General features: G+C 43.4%; 1 protein-coding gene across 1 annotated transcript; it reads left to right on the top strand.

Moving 5' to 3' along the window:
* Window positions 1-681: 681 nt before the first annotated feature.
* Window positions 682-27,897, top strand: LOC139584259 (FYVE, RhoGEF and PH domain-containing protein 6-like). The gene is made up of 20 exons (XM_071415895.1): window positions 682-953; window positions 1,870-4,387; window positions 5,962-6,103; window positions 7,588-7,686; window positions 9,036-9,187; window positions 9,658-9,814; window positions 9,983-10,070; window positions 12,500-12,550; window positions 12,948-13,006; window positions 13,109-13,180; window positions 14,263-14,331; window positions 17,131-17,214; window positions 17,409-17,488; window positions 20,077-20,179; window positions 20,388-20,534; window positions 20,870-20,975; window positions 21,747-21,841; window positions 22,062-22,190; window positions 22,549-22,706; window positions 25,884-27,897. Exons 2-20 carry the CDS (start codon window positions 1,872-1,874, stop codon window positions 25,918-25,920), a joined length of 4,344 nt encoding a protein of 1,447 aa, XP_071271996.1. The 5' UTR covers window positions 682-953; window positions 1,870-1,871; the 3' UTR covers window positions 25,921-27,897.

The following is a 27,897-nucleotide window of genomic DNA, read 5'->3' as shown; positions in this document are numbered from 1 at the left end:
AGGCAATGTAATTGTAGGTTATATGCTATATAAAGATGAATATCTGAGAGCCTTCCAAACCATCTGCTAATGATCATATATTTACACTAATTTAACTAATTGTTGTAGTTTTAGGTTCTTTTTCTGAGACCTGTATTTGAATATCAATGACAAATAGTTTCCTTTTAGGTGAAACTCTATAATAAAAAACGAGATTTGACTACCTCCACTATTTTGAAAAGTTGGTATATTCAATAAACGACCAAAAATGACTATTTTCTGCACAGGTTAGCCTGCTACATACATTTTTGGACTTATAAATGAAGGATATGTACCCATGGATTCTTGACGAATATAACTTAGGAAAATGCCGCATGATCTTAGTTAAACTGTCCTCATGATCTTAGTTCAACTGTCCTACCCCATCAGAACCCAAAATATAAGCTGGTTTTACTCCAATGTTTATAAACAAAGTAAATGTAAACAAACAATATATAGCCTCAGAACACGGTTAAGACTGTAATTGTGATATCATGGATGGTCAGTCCTCGCATCCATAGTTGTCAATGAATTTGTGAGTAGTTTCATTTCTTCAGCCCAATCACTCAGCTTTTTAACAGAAACAAGGGCGGGACAACATTTAGTTTTTGTTTCAAGTGCTGATTGGTGCTTTGAGAGACCCCTAGTGGACATTGTGTGAATGACCAGCAATAAACTCATCACAAGTTGATAACATCGGGGTGGATCAGTGCATCGCGACTGTTGCCAGTTCAAGATCAAATGTGGAAATATAACTTCATCTTTAAAGGGCAGATCGCAAGATTAATTACAACGTTTTGACGCCACACTTGAGTGTTGACAATGGGTCTCAAGGAAGAATGAAGAAAGCCAGCGGTTTCCCTGGGTTGAGTTAAAAGGTTTTGAGAAGCCGGAGGAGTGTGATTGTGCGGCAGGATTCATCGTCAAGAGCGCAGGTTTGTTGACTGGCACAAAGTTGATGAGAAGTGTCAATCGATGTCGTTTGGGTTGTCGAATTTGTAAAACAAGCTTCATTTACCTGTGTAGAGAATAGACATTACACAAACCTATACATATTCGTTTAATATTGTTATTTAAACAATGATACATTTATTAAAATCTATTTTATTTGGTATAAAGTAATAATTGGAGCTGTTTGGTGGCTCCAATACACTCGTCTAGTGTTGATTGTCGTCGTGCCTGGAGCATTGGATTGGTCCAATTGACCTAAGAATGGATCTAGACTAGAGGGAATTTCCCCCATATTTCTTACATCAGTCAGTTTCTTTTAAATCCACGAAGAAAAGTGAGCAAGTGCACATTTAGGGCAGACTGGTAGAGAATTGGGACACAGTTACTCTGTCTACGTGACCACTCAGCAGTCACACTGACCAGGCACCAGCTCCATACTCCCCCTCATAGTAATTCCTATCGCTGCTTTGTTGGCTGGGCCATTAATATGATTACTGTACTGTTGAGGTGTGTGTGTGTGTGTGTGTGTGTGTGTGTGTGTGTGTGTGTGTGTGTGTGTGGAAAACAACAGTCATGTGATATGCCTGGTATTTCAAACCCACTGAGTGGTGTTGTGGTACTTGGTGAAGGGCCTATTTGATCGTCAGGACACACACAAAACCTGTTAACCTTTACAACAGGACTGACCTTTTTCTCCTCTTTCACCCAGCATCTGTCTGCCTTTTCAGAGCATTTAAATGTTTAATGGATTATTATTTTACAGTTTCAGTCTTTTCTTTATACTTGAATTAATCTTGAGAATTTGACCTTTTTTCTGTCATTTATGAGTTGAGGATGGAGCCACTTTCTGTCTATTTCTAACACCAGTTTCTTCATCTCTCCCTCACTCGCTCTCTCCAGGCATGCAGAAACCACCAGTTGCCCCCAAACCAAAGAATGCCCAGCCGCAGAGGCCAGGGCCCTCCCCCTCCTCGACCCCCAAAAGAGATGTCCTCTCTCAGGCTTCCCTCTGTACACCAAAGACGATTAAACCAGCTCTGGCCCCTAAACCACCATGCCTACCCAAACCATGCCTCATCACTTCTGTGGAGTCCAAACCACCACGCTTACCCAAACCATGCCTCCCCGCCGCTATGGACTCCAAACCTCTTTCCTCAAAGACTGTCCATCACCATCAGACTTATTCTCAGAGACCATCAGAGATGTCTACAAGTATAGGTCTTCTAAAGTCCAGGAATACAGTACCTGATTGGGATTATATTATTCCTATCTGTCTGTGTAGCCAGAAGAACTGTCTGTGTAGCCAGAAGAACTGTCTGTGTAGCCAGAAGAACTGTCTGTGTAGCCAGAAGAACTGTCTGTGTAGCCAGAAGAACTGTCTGTGTAGCCAGAAGAACTGTCTGTGTGTTGAGAACAGTATCACGGATACAGTGATCACGGATACAGTGATTAACACAATTCATAAGGACTTGAAAACATTGCATAACAATGGCAAAACGGAGGAATCTAGAATAAAGCCTGTTCCCAGATCTCAATCTGGAGAGAACAAAGGGGTCAACAACAACAAGAGGAAAGCAGTCAACAACAACACTCTACCAGACATTTGCGTACAGGTTGTGTTGCTGTCCACCAATAACCACCTCTTAAACCCGAAACAGAACCTCAACTCAGACATTGTGACGCCATCATCACGCCCTGACATAAAGCGCCCTCTTCCTCAGAGAACGCATAGCAATGAAACCAACGGTAACGTCGTCGCCACCTCCTCTAATGCCATTGGTCACGGAGAACAGGAAGATCCCACCAGCTCCACAGGGATTGGCAGAGACACTGGCACATCCAATCAAAACCCAGCTGCCCCTAGGAAGCCCCTCCCTGTCCCAGTACCACGGAAACCCAGGAAGTCTGCTCTGGTTGGACAGGAAGTCCCAGAGGAGGGGAGGCAAGGGAGGGAAACGACTGTCAGAAAGGTGTCACTGGAGAGGAAGAGCAGCCCAACTCTGTCTGTCAACGCACCTGCTTCTCGGGCACACAACATTGCAGAAAGTCCTGCCAGTACAAATGATAGCTGGGAGGGTCTCCCATCCTCCAGGACACCCGGCCTGCCACCTGTTCCTGCTCCCCCTCCCAGAAAGGAAGCCTTTCTTTCTGAACCTGAGAGAGGAGCACCGACCTCCTCTGCCACCTCCTCTCAGCACCTCCTCCCCACCTCCTCCCCTCTGCACCTCCTCTCCTCCTCTCAGCACCTCCTCCCCACCTCCTCCCCTCTGCACCTCCTCCCCTCCTCTTCCTGTCTACACCTCCCTCAGGATGTAGAGGAGGAAGAGCTGAGATGGGTGGATGACGGTGTCTATGAACTGGAGTGTTCAGTGGACAAGGAAGAGGAGGAGGAAGGGAGGAATGAAGAGGAGGAGATCCATGGTGAGATTAGTTGTCATCCTCTCTCAACCAGTCTTTCCAACCAGCTGGAGCTCAGCTCCAACTGCCACTTTCCCCTCACCTTAACAACCACAGGGAGTTACAAAGAAAACGCGAGTGCTCTAAACAAGATGGCCGGCTTCCCCAAGAAACCGCAGAGACGCAGCTCCCCAGCAGCAAGGGTACTGAAGAATGGACTGTCAGAAGAGAGAGAAGTGGAGGAACGAAAGTCTTCCGATAGTGACGATGATGGAGGTGCCCTCACCAAGGCCACGAAAGCTATGAGAAAGCTCCCTGCAACCCCAGGAGAGGATAAACCAAAAAGAAACAGCATCTTTCAGACGCTTGTGTCTCCTGTATCCCGTAAGAGGAGCACGGACAACACACAGACAAAGGGCAGCTTGCCAACAGATGAAACGCTGTCACCATCCAAGCCCTTCAGCCTGGGGAAACAGAAGGCCAAGTCCTTCTCCTCTGCCGACCTGACCCCTTCTGAGGGACAGAAACGGAACTCTTTCCGGAGGCTTCTCGATCTGAAACTCTCTGTCAAGATGCTGCCCAAGCTGCTAACCAAGGGAGGCCAGTCTCTAGACAGCACTGCAGCTGAGGCAGAACAATATGGGGATGATGTATTCCAAGACAGTGGCGTCTGTTTCCAGGAACGCCTGGGCATTCGGGTGGGGGACGCCCACAAGTTCTCCTGTCCCCAGCTGGGGGTGATCGGGGTTGGGGCGGAGCAGAGCGTGGACGGGGATGAGATCCACTACCCCGGAGCGGAGCAGGCTGTGGAGTATGAAAATGTACCCTATTACGAGGCGATACCTGATTATTTTAACCAGCCTGTTGGACTAGGATTACGGGGGAGTGAGCTGGGGGTGGGTACACCACCGGACCAGTCGGAGTGCCACAACCACCTGTATGATAATGCCAATATCTACGAGGAACAGGAGCCGTACCATCCCCTGAAGAGATGCAGTGAACAGCACAGCAGCACGGAGAGGTATTCATTCTTCTTATTGTCTGGGGAGGAAGACTAGTACTAAAGCCTATTCTGTCTCAGCATAGGTTGGTGGTTATTCAAATCAAAGTTTATTTGTCACGTGAGCCGAATACAACAGGTGTAGTAGACCTTACAGTGAAATGCTTACTTACCAATAGTGCAAAAAAAAAGGTATTAGGTGAACAATAGGTAAGTAAAGAAATAAACCAACAGTAAAAAGACAGGCTATATACATTCTTGTATGTCTTATGAAAAGTAGTTCCATACAAAAGGGGGGGCGATTCGAATAGTATTCTCAATAAATCAAAGTCTTCAGGTGAAAAATATCACCTGAAAAGCAGGGCTTTGTGGGAGTGATTCTGAGTCATGACAGACTAAGGGGAAGTATGCTCAGTATGTAGTGTTAATGGAAACTTCAGTCTGGTGAGCTGGCACTAGATTGGCACTAAAGCATGTTCGGGAGTGACACATCTTTCAGAGATTCACCAAAATATCCAGCTGCTGTGAGTTTAGTGTAATGAGGGATGTTGTTTGATGACCCTTCCCTCAGAAACATAAGCAACATTTCCGTACATTTACATTTTTGTGACAGTTACTTAGAGACTATAGTCCTGCATCACTGTCTCACTCTTTTAGAGGTGTGTTGTGACCGGTTTACCATCTAGGTCTATTCTGTGCAGACTTTAAAGGTATGGTATCAGTGTTATCGGTACCTCAACGACCGGCACTAAAAATGGCCTGACTAAAAATCAGTTGGCGTTTGAAAAATGTTTACTGTGTTCTGTGCCTTGAACCAATGGCTCAGTGTTTAAGTCAGTGCTGCTCACTTCTACAAAACAGCCATAGAAGCATCTCTACTGTAAACAGGGTATATTGCCTCAGGATGCACAGAGAAGGAGACTACATCAGGTAGCCATTTGCTGTGGCCCAGTTCTAAACAAATCCTACCAGCCCCTGTCAAGAGTTCTGCCTAGCCTTTTGCTAGGGGTTAGGATTAGGGTAGAGTTACCGGTTTGGAACCGGGGCTGTCTAATGCTTGGGTTGACCTGTGGCTTACACCTTTCATTTCCTTAAGTTCAAGCAGGTAGGAGTAGGGAGGAGTGACTGGTTTGGATAAGTCCTTTGTTGGGTTTGGGTTGGCAGCAGAGGTGGCATCTAGCCAAATCCCTCAACTGACCCAAGGCATTGCTTTTTGTCTTGCTCTTTTATGTTGAATTGTGTGTGTGAAGGATTGACTAGTAAAATGTGTTTTCCCTGGTCGGTCTCTATTTAATGTGTGTACTGTGTGGTCGCTGCAGGGCATGATCGAATACTACTGGACATGATGATGATTCTTCAGTTAAAAAGACCCCCCCCCCTCCATGATTAATGATATGCTTACTCAGGTGTTTTACTAATCTCACTTTGTTACTAATCTCACTTCCCCAGTTCCCTTCTCTCCCTCTTTCACATTTATACACTTTAAGGTTACACTCTGTTTTCCCACCCCTTCTTTCCCATAGGTGTGAGACTGTGAGTTTCAGGATGTTTCTGCAGGTGTGTCTGTTCCTACTGATCATCTCTTGTTCCAACAGGAGTTCTATAGATGAGGATGTTGGCCCGCTAGATGGTCAGTCGGATGAGGACGTCATGGTTCAGAGTTCGGATGAAGAGGATGATGAGAGTTCCTCTAGCAAAGGAGAACCTGAGAAGCCTGAGGAGCCTGAGGAGAGGGAGGTGAGACACTGAGAAGCCTGGGGAGAGGGAGGTGAGACACTGAGAAGCCTGAGGAGAGGGAGGTGAGACACTGAGGAGAGGGAGGTGAGACACTGAGAAGCCTGAGGACAGGGAGGTGAGACACTGAGGAGAGGGAAGTGAGACGCTGAGAAGTCTGAGGAGAGGGAGGTGAGACACTGAGGAGAGGGAGGTGAGATGCTGAGAAGCCTGAGGAGAGGGAGGTGAGACACTGAGAAGCCTGAGGAGAGGGAGGTGAGACACTGAGAAGTCTGAGGAGAGGGAGGAGAGGGAGGTGAGACACTGAGGAGAGGGAGGTGAGACACTGAGGAGAGGGAGGTGAGACACTGAGGAGAGGGAGGTGAGACGCTGAGGAGAGGGAGGTGAGACACTGAGAAGTCTGAGGAGAGGGAGGTGAGACACTGAGGAGAGGGAAGTGAGACGCTGAGAAGTCTGAGGAGAGGGAGGTGAGACACTGAGGAGAGGGAGGTGAGATGCTGAGAAGCCTGAGGAGAGGGAGGTGAGACACTGAGAAGTCTGAGGAGAGGGAGGTGAGACACTGAGAAGTCTGAGGAGAGGGAGGTGAGACACTGAGAAGTCTGAGGAGAGGGAGGTGAGACACTGAGGAGAGGGAGGTGAGACGCTGAGAAGCCTGAGGAGAGGGAGGTGAGACACTGAGAAGTCTGAGGAGAGGGAGGTGAGAGACTGAGAAGCCTGAGGAGAGGGAGGTGAGACACTGAGGAGAGGGAGGTGAGACACTGAGGAGAGGGAGGTGAGACACTGAGGATAGGGAGGTGAGATGCTGAGAAGCCTGAGGAGAGGGAGGTGAGAGACTAAGGAGAGGGAGGTGAGAGACTGAGGAGAGGGAGGTGAGATGCTGAGAAGCCTGAGGAGAGGGAGGTGAGACACTGAGGAGAGGGAGGTGAGACACTGAGGAGAGGGAGGTGAGATGCCCGAGGAGAGGGAGGTGAGAGACTGAGGAGAGGGAGGTGAGAGACTGAGGAGAGGGAGGTGAGATGCTGAGAAGCCTGAGGAGAGGGAGGTGAGACACTGAGGAGAGGGAGGTGAGACACTGAGGAGAGGGAGGTGAGACACTGAGGAGAGGGAGGTGAGACACTGAGGAGAGGGAGGTGAGACGCCTGAGGAGAGGGAGGTGAGACGCTGAGGAGAGGGAGGTGAGACACTGAGGAGAGGGAGGTGAGACGCTGAGGAGAGGGAGGTGAGACACTGAGGAGAGGGAGGTGAGACACTGAGGAGAGGGAGGTGAGACACTGAGGAGAGGGAGGTGAGACACTGAGGAGAGGGAGGTGAGACACTGAGGAGAGGGAGGTGAGACGCCTGAGGAGAGGTGTTTCTACGTATGTAAAGGGACTTACGGTAACAGTGACACATGCATTTCTAGGATCTGATCCCTGCGAGTATTGAACCAATAACCTTGGTGAAATGTAGTGATTTACTTGACGTGTTTGTACCTGTGTCCGTGCCAGGCTGGCAGTGGTGCCAAGCGGAACAAGATAGTCCACATCGCCAGAGAGATCATGAGCTCCGAGAATGTATTTGTCAACGTCCTGAAGCTTCTCCATATCGTGAGTATTCTGGCACTTATCCCCTCTCTACATATCTGATAGCCTATCAACACAGTTGTTGTTGTTGTTGTATGAAGCCATCTTAGTCTCCAGTCCTGTGGGTTTGTGTTTGTCTGCAGTGTATAGTTTTCATCTTGTGAGAACTCCTGTATGTTCTCCAGACTGCGCCATGTGTGTTTGAGAGAGAGAGAGACATACATACATACATACATACATACATACATACATACATACATAGCTGGTCTGAGCTGGAGTCACTTAATGGTGTGTGTTGAACTCAGAGCTTGACTGTATGTTTTGGTCTAACCAGTAGTTTTAACCAGTAATTTTCTGATTAGACCAGAATCTGAACAAATTGTAATAGTATAATAGCTGACGTCTAGGTTCAGCTAGGGATTTTTTAAATTAGTTGCACAAGACTAGTTTATTTTTTCTCGTTGTTTACACATACAGTACATTCCAAGGACTAAGAGGTGGTAGATCTGCACAGGATATGAAGTGAGAGACTTATGCTGTAGGCTGTGCCACAGATGAGCCATGACTGACTGAGTCACTGTCTCTGAAACCACACTGTGGGGGAGAGACAGGAAGTTATGCTGTAGGCATGTGTTTGATTCACCAATCAGCCCTTTTTAACAAAATCAGCAACACTTGTGTCCAGTGTGTCCAGTGTAATAGAACATGTAGTGGTTGGGGGGGGGGTGATGGGGCATATTGATATTCATATAGTGGAGCCGTGATTTGTTATTGGGGTGCCCTGTGCAGTTCACCTACACCCCCCCCCCCTCCCCAGTACTTGAACCTTGACCCCCCCCATCTAAGCTGAGCAGTGTATTATGACTGTGAGCAGCAGATGTAAACTACATGAGCTCCCTGCCACAGGGCCTGGGCCCCTTACAGCCAATCTGGTGCGGAATGTGTTGTAATCTGTAGTAAGCAGTTTCACTGCTGCCCTAGCTGCCCTCCCCTCCTGCTACCCTCTACTCTTTAAGGACTGGGGGGGGGTCTGCTTGGTATAGAGGTCAGAGGTCGAGGATGACTCGTCCCTCAGATCTAAAGTGCACTGAAATGTTCAAAATGTAGAACGTTTGATGTGGTTGTAGCCTAACACTTTTCTGTGTTCTCTAAAAAGAATAGCCACAATATACAGACTCATTCTGTGTGTGTGTGTGTGTGTGTGTGTGTGTGTGTGTGTGTGTGTGTGTGTGTGTGTGTGTGTGTGTGTGTGTGTGTGTGTGTGTGTGTGTGTGTGTGTGTGTGTGTGTGTGTGTGTGTGTGTGTGTGTGTGTGTGTGTGTGTGTGTGTGTTGCCTGTCTGTCTTTACGTCTGACCCGTCCATCCCCCTACAGGACTTCCGTGACGCGGTGGCGAAGGCTTCTCGTCCGAGTGGGAAGCCTATTATAGAGGAAGCTATTCTGAACCAGATCCTGTACTATCTGCCCCAGCTCTACGAACTGAACCAGGACCTGCTCAGAGAGCTGGAGGACAGGGTCGCCCAGTGGTACTGTACTAGTTTAGAACAATAGAATTTTCACAGTACCGTGCCAACCTGAACCGATCTGTGCTGGAACGGACGTTATGTTTTCGTATTGTCCTTTCCAGCAAGGTTCCAGTATCTGTAGTGGATGCATAGCCAGGTCACCTCAGTACAGCTGGTCTTGGATTGACTCAGTAGTGTGAAAAGGGTGTAATTCAAATTTAATAGAGTGAATCAATCTCTATGACCAGAGCCACCACTAACCGATCTCCATCAACATCCCTTTTAATTAATCGTGACGAAGGAATTACACCTACATAAATCACTATCTATCAGTCCTGAGGTAAACCACACATCAAAATCGAATCACGCGGTAAATCTAAGCTTGACTGGCTAAATGTTGCATCTTTCACCAATACTGTGATAGCTCTAACTGAAATAAATCAGAGACTCCATCGCTCTCTCAATGTCTGAGCCTTTGTTTCATTGATCAGGGACGAACATGGTCGTCTAGCGGACGTCTTTGTGAAGAAAGGGCCTTATCTGAAGATGTATTCCACATACATCAGAGAGTTTGACAAGAATGTGGCCCTACTAGACGAGCATAGCAGGAAGAATCCAGCCTTCGCTGCAGTGGTGCGGGAATTTGAGGTAAACGTCTCACTGGGTCAACCCGTTTTGGTGTGTTGTTGCTTGAAGTTGAAGGCGTTGTTTGTGATATGCTTTGTTTGTTTGTGTGTGTATGTGACTTTCTGTCTGTGCATGTTTGTGTCTGCTAGTGTGTGTTGTAAATAATGTTTTTCCGACTCTGTGTCTCAGGCTGGTCCTCGCTGTGCCAGCCTGGCTCTGAGGCATTACCTGCTGAAACCTGTTCAGAGGATCCCTCAATATCAGATGCTGCTCACAGGTACACTGTTTATTATGGGCCGTGTTCCTGGACAATATCAGGATTAGACTACTAAAAAGTGCACAGAGAGATGTAACAAGATTGCTAAATCATTGCACATAATTACCGTAAACAACTCCTCCCACCTTTTAAATCGGTAAGACGAGCAAATTCAGGCATAACATGCCAGCAACAAATGCAGCCACTACACATCTAAGTATAACTGACCAAATCATGAAAGACAATCATTGTAATTTTGAGTGTGGAAGAGGCTAATTCTTTTTTTGTGTTTATCAACAATGACAAGCCACCAGGGTCTGACAACTTGGATGGAAAATTACTGAGGATCATAGCGGACTATATTGCCACTCCTATTTGCCATATCTTCAATTTAAGCCTACTAGAAAGTGTGTTCCCTCAGGCCTGGAGGGAAGCTAAAGTCATTCCGCTACCTAAGAATAGTAAAGCTTTACTGGCTCAATAGCCGACCAATCAGGCTGTTACCAACCCTTAGTAAACTTCTGGGAAAAATGGTGTTTGACCAGATACAATGCTATTTTACAGTAAACTAATTGACAACAGACTTTCAGCACGCTTATAGGGAAGGACATTCAACAAGCACAGCACTTACACAAATGACTGATGATTGGCTCAGAGAAATTGATGATAAAAAAGATTGTGGGAGCTGTTTTGTTAGACCCCAGTACGGCCTTTGACATTATCGATCGTAGTCTGCTGGTGGAAAAACGTACGTGTTATGGCGTTACACCCCCTGCTATATTGTGGATAAAGAGTTACCTGTCTAACAGAACACAGACGGTGTTCTTTAATGGAAGCCTCTCCAACATAATCCAGGTAGAATCAGGAATTCCCCAGGGCAGCTGTCTAAACCCGTTACTATTTTCAATCTTTAATAATTACATGCCACTAGCTTTGGGTAAAGCCAGTGTGTCTATGTATGTGGATGATTCAACACTATACACGTCAGCTACCACAGCGACTGAAACACTTAACAAAGAGCTGCAGTTAGTTTAAGATTGGGTGGCTAGAAATAAGTTAGTCCTAAATATTTCTAAAACTAAAAAGCATTGTATTTCGGACAAATCATTCACTAAACCCTAAACCTCAACTAAATCTTGTAATGAATAATGTGGAAATTGAGCAAGTTGAGGTGACTTAACTGCTTAGAGTAACCCTGGATTGTAAACTGTCATGGCCAAAACATGTTGATGCAACAGTAGCTAAGATGGGGAGAAGTCTGTCCATAATAAAGCGTTGCTCTGCCTTAACAACACTATCAACAAGGCAGGTCCTACAGGCCCTAGTTTTGTTGCACCTGGACTACTGTCCAGTCGTGTGGTCAGGTGCCACATAGAGGGACTTAGGAACATTTATAATTGGCTCAGAACAAGGCAGCAAGGCTGGCCCTTCAATGTAAACAGAGAGCTAACATTAGTAATATGCACGTAAATCTCTCATGGCTCTCATGACTTCATCACTACTTGTTTTTGTAAGAAGTGTTGACATGCTGAATGCACAGAAATGTCTGTTTTTAAACTACTTGCATACAGCTTGGACACTTATGCATACCCCACAAGACATGCCACCAGAGGTCTCTTCACAGTCCCCATGTCCAGAACAGACTATGGGAGGCACACAGTACAACTCACTGCCATGACTACATGGAACTCTATTCCACATCAGGTAACTGATGCCATCAGTAGAATCAGATTTTAAAAACAGATAAAAATACACGTTAGGGAACAACAGGGGACTGTGAAGAGACACACACAGGTACAGACACGCATACACATGATAAGACACACACACGTACATATTGTTTTGTGTGGTAGTAGTGGAGTAGTGGCCTGAGGGAACACACTTAATATGTTGTGAAAAGTGTTATGAAATCGAATGTCATGTAATATTTGAAATTGTATATAACTGCCTTAATGGTGCTGGACCCCAGGAAGAGTAGCTGCTGGGATCCTTAATAAATACAAATTATTTGAGGGAACAATGTGAAATAAGCTAAATGGTGTCACATCGCCATCTACTGGTCAAAGACGTTCAAAACATGTCGAGAATTTTCCAGCTACTCCTCAAGCCACTCATACTCAAATTTTGAAGCTTGGTCCAAATCTGATTTGATGACATAACGAGCTTTAACATGTCAGAGGGCTTAGCATCGCACGAGACTAATGTGAAAAAATGTCTTTCACCACATCACTCTTGTATAATTCCATTTCACAAGCACCTTTTTGGTTGTTGTACGTCAGGATTTTCACGGTCCAATTACATTACAAGAATTTCCAATACAATTCAAGGCACTTGTCCTGTGTAGTAACAAAGGCACCTGAATTGACCTATTGACCTGCTACACTGTTCCTAGTGAAGTATCATTGGATAGAATATGTTTTTATGTTCTCTAAAATGGTGTGTCATTTCAGACTACCTGAAGAACCTGTCTCCAGACTCGGCAGATTACAAAGACACACAAGGTAAAGCAAAACACTCGGTATCATGGTCAAGGATGTCATCTGCATAAAATCATTCTAAGACTTATTCCCCTCAACAGCACAGGGGGTTCTCAACATTTATTGTAGAGAGCACGACAAACGTAGTAGCTGTAATAGACATTTACATTTACATTTAAGTCATTTAGCTGACGCTCTTATCCAGAGCGACTTACAAATTGGAAAGTTCATACATATTCATCCTGGTCCCCCCGTGGGGAATGAACCCACAACCCTGGCGTTGCAAGCGCCATGCTCTACCAACTGAGCCACACGGGACCACGTGTAGACAGAAGTGAACCAGAAAGTCTGGGGCATTAAATGTGTTATATTAGTAATAATAATAGTAGCCTAATCCCTGTATCTCCATATCCACCCACAGCTGCTCTGGGCATCGTGAAGGAGGTGGCCAACCATGCCAATGACATCATGAAACAGGGGGTGAGCATAGTTTTACTCGTCTTTTTAAATCACTGCCTTTATGACTATAGCTGTGGTGGAATATTCACTCTCTTTTGTTGTTGTCGTCCTCTTTTCTCTCAGGATAACTTCCAGAAGCTGATTCAGGTTCAGTGCCGTCTGAACGGACACCGTGAGATCGTCCTGCCTGGGAGGGTGGGTATCTGCAGGGACCTCCCTGGCTCACTGATAGGAATTTGGGTTCTTCATTGATTATGGATTGGCTTCTAAAGAGTTATAGCACTGGTATCTAATGTGTGTTGTGTTACTAAAAGAGTTAAATCACTGGTGTCTGATGTGTGGTGTGTTACTGAAAGAGTTACATCACTGGTGTCTGATGTGTGGTGTGTAACTGAAAGAGTTACATCACTGGTGTCTGATGTGTGGTGTGTAACTGACAGAGTTAAATCACTGGTGTCTGATGTGTGGTGTGCACCTGAAAGAGTTAAATCACTGGTGTCTGATGTGTGGTGTGTAACTGAAAGAGTTAAATCACTGGTGTCTGATGTGTGGTGTGTAACTGAAAGAGTTACATCACTGGTGTCTGATGTGTGGTGTGTAACTGAAAGAGTTAAATCACTGGTGTCTGATGTGTGGTGTGTAACTGAAAGAGTTAAATCACTGGTGTCTGATGTGTGGTGTGTTACTGAAAGAGTTAAATCCCTGGTGTCTGATGTGTGGTGTGCACCTGAAAGAGTTACATCACTGGTGTCTGATGTGTGGTGTGTAACTGAAAGAGTTAAATCACTGGTGTCTGATGTGTGGTGTGTAACTGAAAGAGTTAAATCCCTGGTGTCTGATGTGTGGTGTGCACCTGAAAGAGTTACATCACTGGTGTCTGATGTGTGGTGTGTAACTGAAAGAGTTAAATCACTGGTGTCTGATGTGTGGTGTGTAACTGAAAGAGTTAAATCACTGGTGTCTGATGTGTGGTGTGTAACTGAAAGAGTTAAATCACTGGTGTCTGATGTGTGGTGTGTTACTGAAAGAGTTAAATCCCTGGTGTCTGATGTGTGGTGTGTTCCAGGTGTTCCTGAAAGAGTTAAATCCCTGGTGTCTGATGTGTGGTGTGTAACTGAAAGAGGGTGTCTGATGTGTGGTGTATTCCTGAAAGAGGGTGTCTGATGTGTGGTGTGTTCCTGAAAGAGGGTGTCTGATAGGTGGTGTGTTCCTGAAAGAGGGTGTCTGATGTGTGGTGTGTTCCTGAAAGAGGGTGTCTGATGTGTGGTGTATTCCAGGTGTTCCTGAAAGAGGGTGTTCTGATGAAGCTCTCCAGGAAGGTCATGCAGCCCAGGATGTTCTTCCTGGTGAGTAGGAAACAAAATGAGCCTTTCTTAATTTGACTGGTTCTGATAGTGCCTTCTGATTCGTACCTACTGAACACTACCCAGCTGTGTCTCCTTCCTTTCTCCCACCACATGTATCGGAGCATGAGATTTGATTATAGCCGTGTGAAGTACGGGTGCTTGAAAACATTTTTTTCTCCTCACAAAAAGCCTGCTGTATGAGCGGACTAAAATAGTCGTCAGCAGTGTGGGAAGAAACGATTCTCTTCGCACCTCATAGGTCTGATAGCAACAGGCTCAGAGACCGTTTCTATCTACAAGCCATCAGACTACTGAACACTTGAACTGCACTTACCACCTGCTCTGACTCTCCACACCTTAGCACACATGCACTCACTAACACACACACACATATACACACTACACTACACCACACCACACACACACTGAGTATACCAAACATTAGGAACACCTCCCCTTTTGCCCTCAGAACAGCCTCAATTCTTCGGGGCATGGACTCTACAAGGTGTTGAAAGCGTTCCACTGGGATGCTGGCCAATGTTGACTTCAATGCTTCCCTCAGTTGTGTCAAGTTGGCTGGATGTCCTTCGGGTGGTGGAACATTCTTGATACACACAGGAAACTGTTGTGTGAAAAAGCCAGCAGTTTTGCAGTTCTTATCTCAAACCGGTGCGCCTGGCATCTACTACCATAACCCATTCAAAGGCACTTCACTTTTGTCTTGCCCGTTCCCTCTTTGAATGGCACACGTACACAATCCATGTCTCAAGGCTTAAAAATCCTTCGTTAACTCGTTTCCTCCCCATCTATACTGATTTGAAGTTGGTTTTACAAGTGACATCAATAAGGGATCATAGCTTTCACCTGGATTCACCTGGTCAGTCTACAGTGCCATTGGAAAGTATTCAGACCCCTTGACTTTTTCCACATTTTGTTACATTACAGCCTTATTCGAAAATGGATTACATAGATTTTTTTCAGCAATCTACACACAATACCCCATAATGACAAAGCGAAAACAGGTTTTTAGAAATGTGTGCGAATTTATATTTGCAAATTTACATAAGTATTCAGACCCTTTGCTATGAGACTCGAAATTGAGTTCAGGTGCATCCTGTTTCCATTGATCATCCTTGATGTTTCTACAACTTGATTGGAGTCCACCTGTGGTAATTTCAATTGATTGGACATGATTTGGAAAGGCACACACCTGTCTATAACGTCCCACAGTTGACAGTGCATGTCAGAGCAAAAACCAAGCCATGAGGTCAAAGGAATTGTCCGTAGAGCTTAGAGACAGGATTGTGTCGAGGCACAGATCTGGGAAAGGGTACCAAAAAATGTCTGCAGCATTGAAGGTCCCCAAGAACATAGTGGCCTCCATCATTCTTAAATGGAAGAATTTTGGAACCACCAAGACACTTCCTAGAGCTGGCTGACCGGCCAAACTGAGCAATCGGGGGGAAAGGGCCTTGGTCAGGGAGGTGAGTGACCAAGAACCCGATGGTCACTCTGACAGAGCTCTAGAGTTCCTCTGTGGAGATGGGAGAACCTTCCAGAAGGACAGCCATCTCTGCAGCACTCCACCAATCAGGCCTTTAGGGTAGAGTGGCTAGACGGAAGGCTGTCTTCAGTAAAAGGCGCATGACAGCCCGCTTGGAGTTTGCCAAAAGGCACCTAAAGATTCTCTGGTCTGATGAAACCAAGGCTGAACTCTTTGACCTGAATGCCAAGCGTCACATCTGGAGGAAACCTGGCACCATCCCTACGGTGAAGCATGGTGGTGGCATTATCATGCTGTGGGGATGTTTTCAGCGGCAGGGACTGGGAGACTAGTCAGAATTGAGGCAAAGCTGAAAGGAGCCAAATACAGAGAGATCCTTGATGAAAGCCTGCTCCAGAGTGCTCAGGACCTCACACTGGGGCGACGGTTCACTTTCCAACAGGACAACTACCCTAAGCACACAGCCAAGACAACAGAGGAGTGGCTTCAGGACAAGTCTCTGAATGTCCTTGAGTGGCTCAGCCAGAGCCCAGACTTGAACCCGATAGAACATCTCTGGAGAGACCAGAAAATAGCTGTGCAGCAACGCTCCCCATCCAACCTGACAGAGATTGAGAGGATCTGCAGAGAAGAATGGGAGAAACTCCCCAAATACAGGTGTGTCAAGCTTGTAGCGTCATACCCAAGAAGACTCGAGGCTGTAATCGCTGCCAAAGGTGCTTCAACAAAGTACTGAGTAAAGGGTCTGAATACTTATGCAAATGTGATATTTCAGTTTTTTTATTTTAATAAATTAGCAAAAATGTATTGATGAGGAAAATAAGGCTGTAACGAAATGTGAAAGGGGTCTGAATACTTTCCGAAGGCACTGTATGTCATGGAAAGTGTTTATGTACACTCAGTGAAATTCATGCTACACACACATCACAACACCTGCTTCCGGACTTTTATTATTATTGCTAAATACTGCACAATTTAAACACTAGCCCCCCCAATCCCCCCTTCCCCAAAGGATGTGTAAATATTGGACTATAAACTGTGCTTTCCTGTAATATAATTATGCAAAAATATATATTTTCTACTGAGCCATTTAATTTACATTCTTATATTTTATTAGTTCTTATTGTTGTTGCATTGTTGAGAAGGAACCTGCAAGTAAGCATTTTGGTGGATGCCGTATACCATGTGTATCCTGAACAGACGACTAATAAAACTTGAAACTTACTCTCGAGTGTTGGTGTCTCGATGAGCAATTCCAGTGAATACATGTTTTTTTCGTTTGTTTTTTCAACCAGTTCAACGACACATTGCTGTACACCACACCTGTTCAATCTGGCCAGTTCAAACTCAACAACATGCTGTCTCTGACTGGGATGAAGGTGAGAGCTCATTAACTGTCTGAAATTGCACCCTATTCCCTATATAGTGCACTAATTCTGGCCAGAGCCACATAAAGCAGTATGGATCAATTTCAGATGAGATTATAGTTTTAATGTTCCACCACAAAACTATGTTATTTCTCTGGTAAGAGAACTTGTAATAGTTGTTATGTTAAAAATGTATGTAATTGTAGGTCAGCAAGCCCAGCCAAGAGGCCTTTCAGAATGAGCTGACCATTGAGAGTGTGGAACGCTCCTTCATACTCTCTGGCAGGTGAGAACCGGTCACAATATAGAGCAAGTGGTAATGCTTCATATTTAAGCAATAAGGCCTGAGGGAGTGTGGTTTATACCACGGCTAAGGGCTGTTCTTAAGCACGATGCAACACGGAGTGCCTGGATACACCCCTTAGCCGTGGTATATTGGCCATATATCACAAACCCCCGATGTGCCTTATTGCTATTATAAACTGGTTATCAACGTAATTAGAGCCGTAAAAATAAATGTTTTGTCATACCCGTATATGGTCTGATATACCACGGCTGTCAGCCAATCAGCATTCAGGGCTCGAGCCACCCAGGTTATAATACTGATTATAAGCATGTATGAAGCTATATAATCTCTTATAAAAGGGATTATTGAACATGGCTTGCGGCATTTAGTCAGGATCGGTATGAGATTATTATAAGACATTTATGTCTGATGCTGCTGCTGGTCATTAGTAGCCTACCAAACTTGCTAACTGCCTGATACTCAGCACTCTATTGTCCTCCTAATCACAATGACATCAATGCAAATGTTTTCGAAAATCTAATCAAGCACTTCAATGAGAGCCCATGAGAGCTCATGTTGCGCAACATTTCTATAGGCTATGCAATTGTGCGAGAAAACAGAGTGATGGCCTCTATTAAAAAGAGGAGGATCCCATCAGCTTTCTATAGGCTAGGCCTACTACATTTATTTCTCAGCTTTCCTAATATTTACCACCATGCTTATATTTACAACAGGAGTATAGCCTACCTGGCTGGCATGAAAATAAACCCCGGGGAAAAGCGTCCTCCATTCGTTATTTAAGTGCATAGATGACATGTCTTTTTCCCTGCTGCCCCTGTTTCAATACAGGTGCATGATAATGGTCCATTCTAATTCAAAACAAATGTCACACATATATTATTTTGTATATTTTAAGACGAGATTAAATTAAGAATAGTCTGATGGGTGAAAATATTAGCCTAATATAATATATGACTGATATATTATCACTTGTGAATGATGCCCAGCATAAGAAACAATGCCTTCGAAACATAGTCGCACACCTCAGGTAGCCTAGCCCATAGGCCTATTTGAATAAGGTTTGTATCACACCTCAGGTAGCCTAGCCCATAGGCCTATTTGAATAAGGTTTGTATTACACCTCAGGTAGCATAGCCCATAGGCCTATTTGAATAAGGTTTGTATCACACCTCAGGTAGCATAGCCCATAGGCCTATTTTAATAAGGTTTGTATCACAACTAAAGTGGCCAAATATCTTCTTAAAATGAAGCACATTTATCCGCTTTACAAGGGGTGTAGAGCCTAACTGGTATTTATAAGCAGAGTTAGTTTCAAGTTTAGGGAAGATAATTTTCACCATAAAAAATGCACCTTTTATAATAAAAGCATTACGTGCATAATTGCATTTCCGGTCACTTTTGATAATGGTGTTTTCCCCGCTAAATTTATAGCCTACTACCATGTGCGCTTTGCTGCCCTTTTATAATGTGAAGAAATAGCCTAATAGTTTATCAACATGTTATTCTAAACGTTCTAATCTGTTGAATCGGCCACATTGCATAAAACAGGTTTGTATTAATTTGGGATCTATCGCATCTCACAACTGTCCCAGACTATGTTTGGAATATTTATTTCTCGCACAGAATAGAATAGGTCAACTGTTGTACTATGGGGAATAGTATATTGACATAGACTAGTACTTTTGCTGTTTGTTAGGCCTACTCATCTTGTTGGCTGACGAAAAAATATCTTCAATATGCAACTCGTAATTGGATAAGGACGCGCACGGTTGTGTCCCGGATGTGTCCGTCTTAATTTGTAGCCTATAAGAAAGACCCGATCACGTGACGGAGAGCGGTGCGAGTGAGAGACGCTTCAGATTGCGCCGCACACACAGGGAGAAGAGCACAACACAGCACTCCGGGCCGCAAAAGGCATTGATTTGTTTATGGTGCGTTACCGCAACAAAGGGGATGCCGTGTTGAAATTCGAGGCATTATTAAGTACTTGTCAAATTGTGAATGATAGACTATTGGCGTGTGTACAGCCTGCGCAAAAAAACTAAGCAGAGCTCATGCCTTTCAAGCGACTTTATTTCAAATCATCATAATGGATTTATTGTGAAGGTGTAGGCTATATTACATGGATTTATTGTGAAGGTGTAGGCTATATTACATGGATTTATTGTGAAGGTGTAGGCTATATTACATGGATTTATTGTGAAGGTGTAGGCTATATTACATGGATTTATTGTGAAGGTGTAGGCTATATTACATGGATTTATTGTGAAGGTGTAGGCTATATTACATGGATTTATTGTGAAGGTGTAGGCTATATTACATGGATTTATTAGCCTACAATCCTTGTGTGGAAGCCAGGAGTTGCTAAATGTGTTTATGTTAATTAAGGGTAAATTACCACCACAGCCCTAATTACAACAATTATTTTAAATAATTGTAACTGCATAATAATACATTAAACCTGCTGGCCTAGTAAAGTGTTACCCATCTATTTAACCTTGAATTAAACAATAATTTCATGTCTAGTTCAGCAGTAGTCTGACACATCCTGTCTTCTTCTACTGTAGTTCTGCGGTTGAGAGAGATGATTGGCTGGAGACCATCTCCACAGCGATCAATGACTACACCAGGAAGAAGATTTCCTTCATCTCCAGCAAGACTCTGGAGGAGGTAGTGATGACATAATTATAGCACATTATAAGGGGATCGTACATGACAAGCGTTACGATGCATTATAACTGCGTCATAGTGCATTATACCTGCAGGCTTTGAATAAGGTATTACAGAGGGGTTGAGATGGGGAGAAGACAGAGTTCTATTTCTCACAAATTGGACAATAAAGTCTATTCTGTTCTATACTATTCTATTCTATGTGCAGACTGGGTCTGAGGACAGTGACAGTGGAGCCTCTTTGGGTTCTAAGGCCCCTATCTGGATCCCAGACCCAAGGGCCACCATGTGTATGGTCTGTACCTGTGAGTTCACCCTCACCTGGAGACGACACCACTGCCGAGCCTGTGGAAAGGTGAGGGGTGCAATTACATAGAGTATTATTAAGAACATTTGAATTAAAACATTATTATACCGTATCGCTATGGATGAGGGGCGTCTTCCACTGGGACCACAGAACATACAGTATGCCTCAGTGTGTTTAAGAATTTCACACACAATCATTAAGAAAGGCTGTACCATTTGGTTTATGTTTGAACCTTCCAACCTTTTGGTTTATGTTTCTGTGTATGCAGTAGATATAATGTCATTGCAAATATCGCACACTCTAGAATGCCCTTCAAGCCAATCAGAAACGAGTATTCAACAATGCCGTGGTATAGTAATTCATGTTTTTTATACCATCTATAGGTGGTGTGCCAGTCCTGCTCCTCCAACAAACACTGTCTGGAGTATCTGAAGAACCAGCTGGCCAGAGTGTGTGATCAGTGCTTTATTGTACTACAGCAGCAGAGAAGTAAGATGTGTGTGTGTGTGTGTGTGTGTGTGTGTGTGTGTGTGTGTTAAAGAACCAGCTGGCCGTAGTGTGTGATCATTGCCAGCAGAGGCGTAAGGCCTGCCTCCATGTAACACACTGGTACACAGTAGAGGGCCCAGTGCCCTAGCCTCTATCTTTTTGTGTTCACGCCATACGAGATGAGGCAACCACTGGCCAGTATGACACAGTGATTTGCTTCTTTGTTCACTTTGGGTCACCATGATCATCTGTTAGTTGTCAGGGCTACACCACAGTATACTATGACAATAAACGTGTCATTTGCTGCATCAGCAATGTATTTGGACACAAGACCTGCAGGTGATAAACCAAACAGAACAGCAGATTCAGAAGCCATTTTTTTTTACAGATTACCACAAGTACCTCCGAAAGTATCTCCAACAATGACGTGATGGATTGGCTTTTAATATGTAATAACATTCTTGATGGAAAAAGATCCTATGTGTCGTTTTAATCAGAAAAGGGACTTGTCGTCCCCCCCCCCCCCCCACACCCACACCCACACACATAATTTTAACATGGCAATGATTTATGTCAACGTTAATCTGGGGGAGTACATGTCCAGTAGATCATGAGACATCAGTACAGATTAGAATAGATCTTGCTTCCAAACAGTGGTTCATTGATTGATTGGTTTACTTTATTAGATGAATAAATAGATGCAGAAGAACACTGTACATTTTGGGTCCAGTCATTAAGGATGTTTCTTTTGTCCGTTCCCCTTTTTTCCAGGTGAAAAGGCCCTGTCTGCAACTCTCTCCCCTGGTGGAAAATCCTCCTTTGCTTTCACCAGGAAAACGAAGAAGATCCCTGCTGCCCTCAAGGAGGTGACTAGTCTACCACTCTAAAGTTCAATCAGAGTCGTTCGTATTCATTAGGGAACAGTGACACCATAGTAAAACGTTTCATAATGGACAATTAGCATTTCAGATTCAGATATCTCCCCGGTTCAGACTGTTTACATCCATTCGGTGCCCATTTGAACACGACCGATATGTTACTGATGATTAGTCAGTGACGTTATCCAATGATCTTTGCTGTTTTCAGGTGACAGCAAACACAGACAACTCGTCTATGAGTGGTTACCTGCAGAGGTCAAAGGGCAATAAGAAGCAGGGGAAGAGGCTTTGGTTCGTCATCAAGAACAAAGTCCTGTATACGTACGCTGCCAGTGAGGTAGGTGCTGCCGTAGACTGTATTGTAAATACATCTGATCAAGATGTTGTCAAAGACCTTCTCAATGTTTTCTACACCTGTTACTCACATAACATTCATGCCTCTGCTATTCTATATTTTGAGACATTATTTTAGTTCTGTTCTGCTATAGTTTTTTTAATTAATTTTTTATGAAAAAGATAAGTGTTTGAGTAATTTAATTCACCAAAATCCAACTTCTCTCTCTCTCTCTCCTGTCTCTCTCTCTCTCTCTCTCTCTCTCTCTCTCTCTCTCTCTCTCTCTCCTGTCTCTCTCTCTCTCTCCTGTCTCGCTCTCTCTCTCTCTCCTGTCTCTCTCTCTCTCTCCTGTCTGTCATAGGACGTGGCAGCGTTAGAGAGCCAGCCATTGCTGGGCTTCATGTTGAAAGAGGAGGAAGAGGGGGCAGGACCGGCAGTTCAGAAGCAGCAATTCAAGCTCTATCACAAAAACACGCTGCATTACATTTTCAAGGCAGACGACAGCCAAACTGCCCAAAGGTAGAGTACAGAAGGATTGAATGCCAATCATATGATGCTGATTCATTGAATATATTAGACCATTTAAAAAAAAAAAAATGCATACATAAGGGCGGCTCCAGCCGGTGACGCCTCCAAATACAATTTAAGAAAATCATCAAGGATAACACAAAACTTAAAAGCTTATTTCCATTGTGGTCCCTTTGAAGAGGGAAGGGGGGGATGCAACAAGGTTATTGATTCCAGGGTTATTGATTTAAGGGCTGTGGAGATGAGCTATAAGCGGCAGTACTTCACTTTACCTCTAAGAGTTATTTATTTACCCCTTATTTTACCAGGTAAGTTGACTGAGAATACATTCTCATTTACAGCAACGACCTGAGGAATAGTTACAGGGGAGAGTTTACCTGAACATAATATTGCAGCTTCTCTATAGGATACATATTTGTTCCCGCTTAAAGATGTACACATGCTTCCCAGCCGAAACAGTTCGCTAGAGTTTGTGCATATAATATGATGACATATTGTGATGTTTTTGTTCGTTTTGGACTTCGGTGAGGTGTTTTTTGGCTGTTCGGGCACACAATTTTTTTTCTGGAGGCAAACCGAAGTATGGAGCTGAAGTCTACGCACCTTTGTCGATGATTGGTGAACAGTAGGGATTCTTCAATAATGTATTTGTCATTGAACAAGAGACAAATCGTTTTCCTGCATATTTTTTAATTGAAAAATACTGCACCAAACATTTTAGTTAGATGTAAAATTGCGCAAAAATGTCAATTAATGACAGATTTATTGAGTTATCTTCGATTAATTCAGATTATTTTGAGGAAGTGTAACTGGCTACGACATCTCAAAATGGACAAACAGTACTATTGCGCTCCACCCCCCCCCCCCCCCCCTTGTTTTTCAAGCGAAGGTCTTTTAACCTATTTAATCCCATCGGTCACAATAGTGACCGTAAAAAACTTTTTAGTTATAAGGCTCTAAATCTTTTACTGAATGACGTATCAATGCATTTACAGCAAATATTGAAATAATAAAGGGTCTCAATGAAAGATGTGTAGTGTCACATGTTTAGTGTAAATTGTCACATGACCAGAGCTGTTTACTTCCTGGTTGCACCATGAGAAGAGGATGGCTGCATCAAAGCTCCCAAACAAAAGGTTAGTAAAGTATGTTAACATAAAGATAGGACAAAGATTTTTGGTACACATCATCTTTAAGGTGTCTAGTATTGATACATGCATTTGCAATTACTCAACTTTGTTCAGTGTGGTCATAGAATGTGTAAACATGTTGACGGCAACAATAGTGACCCGTGGGATATCACAGTGCATCTAGGTATACACATACTGATACACATACATAGGTCTTGTTCTACCTAACTTTCTACTCTGTTCTTTCTTTTAGTTTCACTTTGAGTCAAGTTCGGGATATGTTGGATCTAGGTGACCGCCCAGACAAAGCATGCAACATTGCAGTTATCCCTCAAAATGAGAAAGATGCTGTCCTGAGTGATTGTGATAGCGATGGGTCAGATATGGACTATGGACAGGCCATTTGCCAGCCAGGCTGTTGAATGCATATGCTGAACCTATGCTAACAGATCATGACAGGAACAATGTTATCAGTGATGAAGACCTACCCCTCACCCCCCATCCACAACCTCCCCCACCCCCCTCCATTGTTGATAATGAAGAGCCAAGGGCCTCTACCCGCCAGAGGGTCCAGTCAGAAGAGCCAAGGGCCTCTACAAGCCATAGGGGTCAGCCAGAAGAGCCAAGGGAAAAGCTGCAGGTGGCCAAAAATAAAGATTGAGTGTTCAAACGATCGAAGAGGCCTGCCACCGCTGTGATTCCAAAACACATAGTATACAGCCCAAATATGCAAAAGTTTTGCACGATACCACTGAGCCACGGAAGGAGGTCTTTACTGGCTGCTACTGTTGAAGATCAGGCAAGATATGACAAAGCTTCTCACTGGCCAATCAACACGATGCACCGGTTCCAGAGAAGTCGTCATTGTGACAAACGTACTACCTATGCATGTGAGAAATGCAAAGCGCCACTGCACATTGAGTGCTTCAAGATATACCATGGACAGTAGAAAAGGAGATAAGAGCGAATGAAAAAGGGCTGAAAAAGACAATAAAAGAAAAATTGAAAAGTCGATAAAGGGTGAGGAGAAGCAGTACAACGGACTCTAGGAAGAAAGGAAAAGTCGACAAAAAAGACAATCAAAATGACTGAAATGTTTTTGGAAAAGAAGGTCAATTGATTCAAGACATACTGTATGACAGTAGGTCTGACTCATCACAGTTTAAAATAGTTATGCACAAACTAATCTTGCACTTGGTTCTGAAGCCTACCTCTATGATGTGTATATATATATATATATATATAAGCACTCATTGTGCAGTGGCGCTTTTTATATAAATAATTGTATTTTGTTCAGTGTAGGCCTCTACTTGAATGCATATTCTACAGGCTACCTCTATCCTAAACGTTACCTTTATGTTCAGTGTAGGTCTCTACTTGAATGCATATTCTACAGGCTACCTCTATCCTAAATGTTACCTTTATGTTCAGTGGGAATGAATCACACGACTGCTATACAGTTGTTAGTGAATGTTTCACTAAAAATGTCACAATGACAATGTTACAATGAATATTGCACTAAAGTAACAGTGTTACAATGTATGTTACAATAAATTAACAATGTTGAAATACGCTGATGGTTGTTTTTTTGTCTTTGCTCTCAGTGTTCATATCGTGTTGTATAAGGGTTTTTGATGTGTAAAATAGTCACACTAGAACGTGACGGGGCATTCTAGAGGCAATGCTGGGGACTGCCAGTGACAGAGTTTTAAATGTGTTAATAACTGGGTTGGGATTTATAAGAACTTTGATAACTGCATAGGAGAGATATGTTAATTTAGTATACGTAACATTATCCCACCGGTCACAATTGTGACCGACCATAAAACACACTTTTTCACCTACTTTTCCATTAAAATTTCAAAAAAGAATGATTGATTACTTCAAAGGGTTACTAATGACACTTGATTTGGATATTTTCATGTCTGGGAAAAATTTGGGATTAAATGGGTTAAGAACTGAAGCATGCTGATACCATACTCTCAACTGTGATACACATACGTGATAGCCTACTAACTGTGTTATTTGTCTTTGACAGATGGATAGATGCGTTCAAGGAAGCCATGGTGCTCTAACCATCATTCCCTGTGCCTGCAGTCGATGCACTGTACCTAAGCAGTGACGTTATGAAGGTGTGGCCGTGTCACTGCTTGATGATGTGAATTTTGTAATTGTATTGTAATACAATGAATATGTCTCTACTGAAAACCAATAAGAGCACAGTGGAGGCATTCGTTTCTGATGCAAGCATACCTATATCCCCAATGAAGGATTTCTAAGCAAAAATGAAATACACATTTTTATTGTTGATATGATGCAGATTTTTGGGTGGGATTGTGGGTCATAGAACACAGGTGGGTCGTTCCATCAATTAGGTGCCTTTTTGAGCAGTGTAACGTGGTGAAACAAAATGTTTGATTTCACCTCATTTGAACATTTTATCATGAAGAGCACATGTTCAACTTCAGAAAAAAAATAAATTTTCCATCAAGAGGTTGAATAAAAAATATACTATAGTATAAGTGCAAAATAAAGTAACAGGGTTGGCTGTGACAGGGTTGGCTGTGACAGGGTTGGCTGTAAGCGGGTTGGCGATTTCATCTTTAAACAGCCATAAATCCCCTTGTGACAGGAGGAATGGAAGTTTGTTGTGTGTCACAGGGATGAGCAATTGAAAGTAAACTTCAGATTTTTGTTTTATTTTATTGTTAAAACATTTCTAGCCTGTGTATGTCAACCCATCAATGTGTAACAGGGTTGACATGTTATGTTCGACCCACTCACTTTTCCACTTAAAAACCCCAGAAAATGGCCAAAATGAGTAGAACCAGCTTACCTGCTTATACACTATGGTTTGAATATTATATATTTATTTAGCAGAACATTTTATTTTAAGGAATAGTTTCACCATATTAAAATGAGAGTTCAGCTCACATAACAGGGTTGACAAAATGAGGGACAGACGTAAATGAATCACTAATCACATTAAATAAATACATTTTCAGAAATGACTTTGTCAAAGTAACAAAATAACTAGAGCTTTACAATGATGGTGAAATCTTGGATAAATGTTGGGATTAAAGTGTGTTAAAATCTTCATAGACGTCATAGATGGTCCACGGAGGGATGACAAATTTCTGCATTTTGGCACTTTAGCAAGTCTTTATTTATATGAAAAATATGTTTTTATTAAATTATCCATGTGCTATATATTAAAGGGCACATCAATTTTTTCTTTTAATTTAACTAAGCAAGTCAGTTAAGAACAAATTCTTATTTACAATGACGGCCTACCCTGGACAAACCCTAACCAGGACGATGCTGGGCCAATTGTGTGCCGCCCTATGGGACTCCCAATCACTTCTGGTTGTGATACAGCTTGGAATCGAACCAAGGTCTGTAGTGACGCCTCTAGCACTGAGATGCAGTGCCTTAGACCGCTGGGCCACTCGGGAGCCCAAAATTAATATAACAGGCTTTTAAAATGCAATATTTGGGCACAATTTCTACTTAAAATGTCAGAGACGCAAAAGCCACTTATTTCGTGGATCAACCCAGGTGCTAAAGTCACTATACATGGTGGAAGACCATATTTGGCCTTATTTTACCAATGCAAATGCCGTCAGCCCTCTCATCTCTTGTACATAAGAGCTGTAGAGTTTTGTTTCAGACATGTCATTGCTGGTGACATCTGCATTTTTAGTATTTGCCGTTAAGGTTGATTTGAATATCTTATTTTAATGCATTATGCAGAACAGTCAAATAAATGTGTGGTTTTATCACAGGACTTGTTCTATGGAATGTTGTTGATACATAAGACCTCTTATCATCATGCCATTGCAGTTATGTCATCAGGGGGAAACACAACGTGAGCATAATTCACATCAATACAGCTTTATCTCAGACACTGCATTGAGTAGTACAGACATGTCTGTTTGTTTACGGGCACCTGAAAAACATTGATGCATTTGTGTGTGTGGGGTGGGGAATTCACTCATGAACACATGGGCCTTTGCACTTGTTCTGTGGAATGAATAAATCAAATCCCAACA

This window comes from Salvelinus alpinus, chromosome 9 (genome assembly GCF_045679555.1).
Source record: "Salvelinus alpinus chromosome 9, SLU_Salpinus.1, whole genome shotgun sequence".
NCBI lineage: Eukaryota > Metazoa > Chordata > Actinopteri > Salmoniformes > Salmonidae > Salvelinus > Salvelinus alpinus.
The sequence above is the reverse complement of the archived record's forward strand: the minus strand, read 5'-3'. Positions and strand labels throughout refer to the sequence as shown.

Bases quoted from the DNA above. Each gene is read 5' to 3' on its own strand.
- LOC139584259 (XM_071415895.1), top strand. From the start codon at position 1,872: ATGCAGAAACCACCAGTTGCCCCCAAACCAAAGAATGCCCAGCCGCAG. The intron at 4,388-5,961 runs GTATTCATTCTT...TTGTTCCAACAG, and splicing joins CAGCACAGCAGCACGGAGAG to GAGTTCTATAGATGAGGATG. The intron at 14,332-17,130 runs GTGAGTAGGAAA...TTTTTCAACCAG, and splicing joins AGCCCAGGATGTTCTTCCTG to TTCAACGACACATTGCTGTA.